The sequence below is a fragment of the Lactuca virosa genome, chromosome 4, assembly GCF_052849685.1.
Source record: "Lactuca virosa cultivar CGN04683 chromosome 4, Lactuca_virosa_CGN04683_v6, whole genome shotgun sequence".
Taxonomy (NCBI): Eukaryota; Viridiplantae; Streptophyta; class Magnoliopsida; order Asterales; family Asteraceae; genus Lactuca; species Lactuca virosa.
The window spans coordinates 343927089-343934423 of NC_136429.1; the positions used below are offsets into that span (position 1 = coordinate 343927089).

The 7335-nt window shown below is 32.2% G+C and overlaps 1 protein-coding gene across 5 annotated transcripts; it reads right to left on the minus strand.

The window, feature by feature from the left end:
- Window positions 1–977: 977 nt before the first annotated feature.
- On the minus strand, window positions 978–7096 carry LOC145108611 (2-isopropylmalate synthase). Of its 5 annotated transcripts, XM_079045647.1 has the most exons (7): window positions 6949–7096; window positions 6595–6838; window positions 5535–5657; window positions 4303–4800; window positions 2471–3658; window positions 2337–2386; window positions 978–1449 (listed from the first exon to the last, which is right to left on the minus strand). In XM_079045647.1, exons 3-7 carry the CDS (start codon window positions 5649–5651, stop codon window positions 1155–1157), a joined length of 2148 nt encoding a protein of 715 aa, XP_078901773.1. In that variant the 5' UTR covers window positions 5652–5657; window positions 6595–6838; window positions 6949–7096; the 3' UTR covers window positions 978–1154. The 5 variants fall into 5 exon arrangements, with proteins under 5 accessions (XP_078901773.1, XP_078901777.1, XP_078901776.1 ...); XM_079045651.1 differs by lacking the exon at window positions 6595–6838 and having other exon boundaries at window positions 978–1443; XM_079045650.1 differs by lacking the exon at window positions 6595–6838 and having other exon boundaries at window positions 978–1446.
- Between the last annotated feature and the right edge of the window lie 239 nt (window positions 7097–7335).

The following is a 7335-nucleotide window of genomic DNA, read 5'->3' on the forward strand; positions in this document are numbered from 1 at the left end:
GGCAATTGGAACTTCATCCGAAATAAATATCATCAATTTTCAACTACATTGCACATCTTATGACATTATATCGTATTTAATTCACATTTGCTATGTAACCCCAACTTTTTGTTAGAATTCATTAAAAAACAATGCATTTTAATGAAATTTCAGAATGGTTCATAAGGTTTTGACGACTTTTTTGTGTTTCTTTCTCTTTCTTTTGTTTACAATTAGGGTTGTAAACGAACTGAACGTTTCAGTGAACCGTTTGTGAACCGTTCGTCGGTAAGTTCGTTTATTTAATAAATGAACGAACATGAACACAAATTCTTGTTCGTTTAGTTAAACGAACGAACATTAACAATGGTCTCGTTCGTTCATTTATGTTCGTGAACGTTCGTTTATGTTGTTCATTTACGTTCATTTATGTTGTTCGTTTACGTTTGTTTATGTTCGTTCATTTAAGTTTACTATATTATATGTTCGTTTATGTTTATATATGTTCAATTGTGTTTGCTTATCTTTGTGCGTTTATGTTTGTTTAGTATGTTTACAAACATAAACGAACGAACGTGAACAAACCATTGTTCATGTTCGTTTACAGCCCTATAATGTTAGTCCAAAATCCGAAATCAAACAATCCAAGATGTACTTTATTATCAACAAAATATACTTTTGATAATTATAGTTAGCCCGTAACAAAGTTAATCTAGTCCGACAACATGACTCATGTCGAATAGGATGGTCATCTTAGAAAATGCCACAGAAATCATAATTGAATAAATTCATAATTTTTATGATTATTCCTAAAAAACAAAGACAACATAAAAGCTAGCATTATATACATACTTATATTTGGATATAGGATGGTCATCTTAGAAAATGCCACAGAAATCATAATTGAATAAATTCATAATTTTTATGATTATTCCTAAAAAACAAAGACAACATAAAAGCTAGCATTATATACATACTTATATTTGGATAATCTATAATTAAGAATATAACATAATAATGGATAAATCAATTTATCCACATAAGCAATGATATCTATGACCAATAACTGGTCACCCCAAAATAACTTTACAAAATGAAAGGGCTACAAATTGTCCTACAATGATTTTCTATACATGTTTGAACTTTGAAAACAAGAGTTTTTGAATGAAATGTATCTAAGCCTTCCCCCTCATAGTTCTCCATGCTTGCTTCTTTTTATCCCACATACGTTTCACTCTTTTGCTTATTTTCCGTTTTCTAAATTTATCTCGATCTTTTAACCAGCCAACATAATCCTTTCCCTTTTTGCACTCAACAAAGTCAGCTAAATCATCAAAATCAGTCACATTACCCGACCCTGACCCTAATAATCGGGTCTTGAGGTACATCTCCCCACTGCAAGTTTCTTCTATGCTATCTGGATCCAAACCTTGTGTTGGTGTGGAGTCATTTGAGGCATAAGCACTGCTGCTAAGAGAAGCATATGGAAACATTAGTACGCAATTTTTAAAACTTGTATTTGTCCCATTTTACGTCTTTTGCACAAACACCTTTTTCAACGAGACAAAAAGTTTCAATTTTGTCCAATTCAGGCCAAACCTACAATAATGCCTTCTTGTTCTGCAATGCATAACAACAAACTGACTGGGCTCAAAGGAATCAGCTTCTCTGTTGTTTAATGCAATATGGTGGAATATATTCTTTTTAACCGACTCTGAATGGACTTAATAATAAGGGCAGGGTTTTACTCTAATAAGCTATTTTTTTAATACATAATGCAGAAAGAACGAGTTAATACATATGAGACTTCCCCCTTTATATTTTTTTAACCCCTCATTCATTTATTCCTTCCATTTCCCCAAGTGTGCCATTATTTTTTTCAAACAACATTTATCCAGAGACAACACTGTCTCTGTATGGGAGGAAAAAAAAAAAACAAAGGCACTAAGCAGTGTTTGAATTGGGATTGCTTTTTTTTACAGAGACAATGTATCACATGTAAGCAAAGTGCTGCTTTATCAAAAGAATAAACAGAAAATGTAAACTTGCATGATAAGCATGTATTAAGGGATAAAAGCAAGACCCACTTTAATTTATTTATGTATTAATAATCATTGCAATTTATTTAATCACAAAACTGTACTTTCAATTTATTTATTCAGTCTGTTTTTGTCATTAAGACATCATACCTTGAAAAATCTAGCCGATTAGATTATAGCACAGCAAATTGCTTTGTATTTGTATTTGTTGCTGACAAACTAATCCTTTACTTGCTATGATAAACAAATGAATTAAAGTAGGATGCTATTTCTTGCATGTTTAGTTTAAAGTTTAAACAAGTAGCTTAAGTAACATACCTCACATACAGTGCCCTTATCTTCTGAAACTTGGCTGCCACTACCAGAGGCTGCATCATTTGTTAAAGCTCACTCAGTTAGCATGACAATTGACAGTGAACATGTGAGAATAAGCACAAAAACAGAAATTTGACCTTTTCATAAATGGTAAGAGATGTTTCTGTTTGTGATGATAAACATAATGTCTTTAAGGCATCAATATTACCCTCTTCAAAAACATATAAATTAGTCAAAGCCATTATCACTGAAATGCAACTCTTGACTAAAAAATCAAGCCCGCTATCAAAGCCTAACGATAGCAATCCCAAAAAATGTATAAGCATCAGCCTTGATTCGTTACAACTTTCCATAACGTTGTAGGAGAATTTTTGGATGGGACTGAATTCTTTGAAACATTTGATGATGCCCAAAATAAAATCATACTCCATGGGATGCTGATCCTTATGCTGTTGCTTTTTTAGACACCAAATAGATTGAATCAATGAATTGCTCATTAGCATCAATAAAGATGCTAGAAGACAAATATCTTGCAGACTAGCGTCACCGTTGAGAGGAAGTTGGATCATGTCGTTATCATCATTAGCAGCTCTCGTTAACATGCATTTTAAGAAAGATATAACCTCATCTCGGCATGCTATGTCAAGTACGTGAGGGGCAGTTTCGTCAATATACTCCATACAGGAACCTAAGAGGTCGAGTTTTTTCTTGAAAAACTCTCTTCGTAGATTTAAGTTCCATGAGTAATTCAATGCAGTTATCGTTTCATCGAGTTTCGTCCTTTTCGCAGGCTCGATACACGATTCGAAAGAAGGCTGAGAGGTTTCCGTGTGTAAAATGACCGAAATGCCACTAGTGTTAGCTGAATGGTTCTCAGTTTTCAATTTGGACATGTGTTGTGTGTACATGGTAACAGAGCTTTCGAATAATGGAAGGTAGTGATGGATAAGTCGCAAGGGCATTTCGGTAATTATGTCAAGATTAATTACATTGGAAACCAATGAAACGATATGGGCCTGCAATAAGTTTGGTGAAGAAAGGAAAACCGGACTTTGCAGCAAAATTCTAGCTGCAGTGATGCTTAGTTCCAATGATTTGTGATTATCATCAGACTGGGCCCACGTTATTTTTTTAAGAAATTCCTCAAGATACCCGTCATTGGATATTGATAATGAAAAATGAGAAAATATCATCTCCATCAGTATTCCAAAGTCAGCAGAATTAGGGCCATGCTTAAATAAACATTGGTTAGTAGGAGACAAAGAATGAATCAAGTGCAAATACTTTCTCACACGCCCATGCACCAGAAGCTCGTCTGTAAGTACCTGTTAACATCACATATCATCAAAAGATGCAAATTACTATCTTAATATCTTAATATATAATATAGATAAAAATCAGCCATTCAATATATATATATATATATATATATATATATATATATATATATATATATATATATATATATATATATATATAGAGAAAAAAAAAAAGCCTGAACTTATTAAAACCTATACCATTTGGGGCGCATCTTAAAGTTGAGTTCAAAGAACAAAGTCAAACTAAAAGTGAAAGTCGAGAGTTAAATTATAGTGTGTTTTTTCTTTTTCTTTTTTAAGTTTGAAATTTAAATGGGTCAACATGGGTTCAATCCGTTATGAAACTATAGTTACTATACAGACTATAGCTGATTAAGAATTAAGAAATACCTACTAACAAGCCTTTCTGAACTTATCTTATATAGACTGGTGATTGCATGAGATTCCCAAGGCTAAATCAGATAGTTTTTGGTTCTAATTCTTTCCATGCTAACAGCATGTCAAACTTAGATGGGATCATTTTTTTTTTTTTTTTGCTTTTTCCTTATACCTCCAATTTTGACGAGTCATAAATATATTGTTGGTAATTTACAGTTTATTATTCAGGTGAAACAATAAAATAGAAACAAAAAACATATATCTAAAATTACCTCAAGGATTGTCGTGATAGAAGGAATGCAGGGATGAAAGAGGTGTAAAGATGATAATGATGCAACCTCAGCAAAGGAATCAGAAGAATTCTCACCAATACACATGCATTGACAAGAAGAATGTGAATTCTTCTTATCTGCTACTTCAAGTAAACTTAACTTTTTGAATATCAGAAGAAAAACTCTTCCGCTTTCCAAAAAATGTTTTTGGGGTAGATGAAACGCCATTGTCAAGGTTACCACACAACATCTTATCAGTAGATTTACTTCTTCCAGTTGAAGAGATACATCATGCAACTGCTTCAACCTCTTTTCAAGATCCTTAAAGAGGGTATTGGAGAGTGTACATAAATCCCTTAAACTCAACCTAACTTCACCCTCATTGGTTTTCATGAACAACTCATTTTGATCGCCTCCTTTGCCTACAGAAAGTTGTTGCTTTGAAGATAATTGAACGAGCAAATAATATGTGCTTTTCAAGAGTTGTGACTTGATACCCTGATTATAAAAGAAAAATAAAAGTTACAAGTTGGAAGCAGCTTAGAAGAGAGTGTTATTGATTATACATGATATTATAATATATATGATACCTACAACTCTGTAAAAAAAAGATGCAACAAACAAGAAAACAGAAATAGAAACAAAATTCAGAAACTGTTCTGCATGGCTATGCTATCTAAGGGCCTGTTTCTTTCTTTTCCTTAAAGTGTTGTTTTGAATGGATAAGTGATGTTTCTTTGGAATAACTGATATAGACAAAGAATGTTTCTTTTTTGGAGTGAATTACCATTTTACCCTTGCGTCTATAAATAATGTTCAATAGCAAATTACTATTTATCTGAGAACTGTTATGACTTAAAATTGTAAACGACAAATCATAAAAATTGAAATATACTTAAAAAAACAATTGCTATAAATAATAGTTAGTCACAATATGATTAAGTAACTTGAATAAAAAAGAAACAAGTACCAAGTCCTGTATGCGTCTGAAAGGACTATGTCATTTCAAGATTTGATAAGAAATTAAAAAATTATGAGAAAATTGGTAAACTTCAAACTTAGAATGTGAAAGGGAAACAACCCAGCCACATTAATTTGCAACAATCCACAAGTCATATATGAATTGAAAAAGTACCAAATTTTTTCTAAAAGGGACGGAGTACAAAATGGCAAAATCATAAACAGATACTGAAAGGGAGAAACAAACAAGTTAATTGCTTGAAAATTTGTACCTCGTGAGATTCAAGGGCTGAAATCAATGTTTTAAAAATGTAGTTTGTTGTTGGAGGGTCTAAGGTGTTATTATCACGTGGCTTTTTGAGCTTGAGCTTACTCTTTTTAACAACCATCTCCACCTGCATACACAAACACAAACAGAAACAGATGCAGTTATGCTGAAAGATTTTCCAAATTGTTGATTAATTTTGCCAATGGAACAGGGAAAAGAGAAAATGAAACAACATGAACTGACTTCAATCCAGTTAGCTACAAAAAGCACATTCTTAAGCATGGTCTGATTGCAACGAAAAGGCAAGCATAATGATCCACAAATATGCAAACGTGAAACAAGAAATATTAATATGGGAAAACGTACAATACTCTCTTAAAAATGTTTATATATATTCATGAGTTCAAGAAAAATAGATTATAGAGTATAAACAATAACACATTTTTAACTCTTGATGTCAAACCACCAGCTCACTTGTGATAAATAACACATTTTAGGATAGGGCTAAGTTTCTTTGTTCTATTGGATCTACAATTTTGTGTTATCCTCTGAAAAATATTGGTGTTATTCCCAGAATAGCATTAAATATGGTGCAACATTTAATCTTATGGCTACTTCCAGAGAAAGCAAGGATATGTTGAGAACTTCACAAATAGCCAGAACTCTGTATTCCTTCACATCTTCTTTCCAAGCTAGCTATAGACGTTTAAATTATAGGCTTAAGATGTTAAGCAAACTGAGAGAACTTACAGTACCACATGTAAGATAGGAAGAAACGTCCTGTTGGGGTGAAGTCAACCTATCTCATCTACAAAAGGTATTCCCTTTTTCTAGGAAAAGAAGTGATAAAGAACCTGATGGAAAAAGAAAAACTAGAGCAATCAAACATGCAAGGAACAGATAATAGAGCGCAATGAACCGCTTAAACTTCTTAAAGCTGGTTTTTGAACCTAACCAGATATTGACACCCATAAGGTCCAGGAATGTGTTTGTATGACATAAATGCACGTTTATTTTGGAGGCTTGAAACATAACATAACTGTAGGAATAACGATTTTTAAAACCTCAAATCTCACTCAAGCATTTCATCAAACAGTTGGTAGGCAAATGTGACGATGTGTTTGAGTGGAGTTCACAAACAACTCTCTTAAGATCAACCACCAAATCATCTTCAATTTCAATTTCACGTTAATGTTAGAACTTCATCTTCAATTTCAATTTCACGTTAATGTTAGAACTTCAAAGAAAGATCGAGACACTGCAACTGCATTGAGCATTAATTGCCAGTGTATACCTATTTCCTGAGTACTAAAAGCAAGAAAGCATGCTTCAGTTATAGTCACTTTCGTCGATCCAAGTTGAATTTTATGATTACATCAAACAATACCGAATCAAAAGATTCACAAAAGAAATTTTACCAAATAAAGTAGTTTTTGGTAGAAACTGAAGGTAGGTCCGTACGAGCTCAAATCAGAAATGCATCTTCTAGAGTTCTAGTTCTAGAACATGAATTCTTATACGGACTTGATGACAAGCAGGTCATCTATGTATTTTTGCCGCTTCAGATTGCTGTGACTTTATTAAATCTTTAAAAATAAATATTAACCTAAACATTATCATTTTCTAACAACAATAAAATTGACTAATTTATTTCATTTCTGTAAAAGAGATTTATTTTAATATTTTTTAAAAGTACTTGACAAAAACATTAAATATCATATGAAATTATAAAATTTAATATTTAATATTAGACAACATCAAATATTATATAAGCATTATAAAATTTAATATGTAATATTAGACAT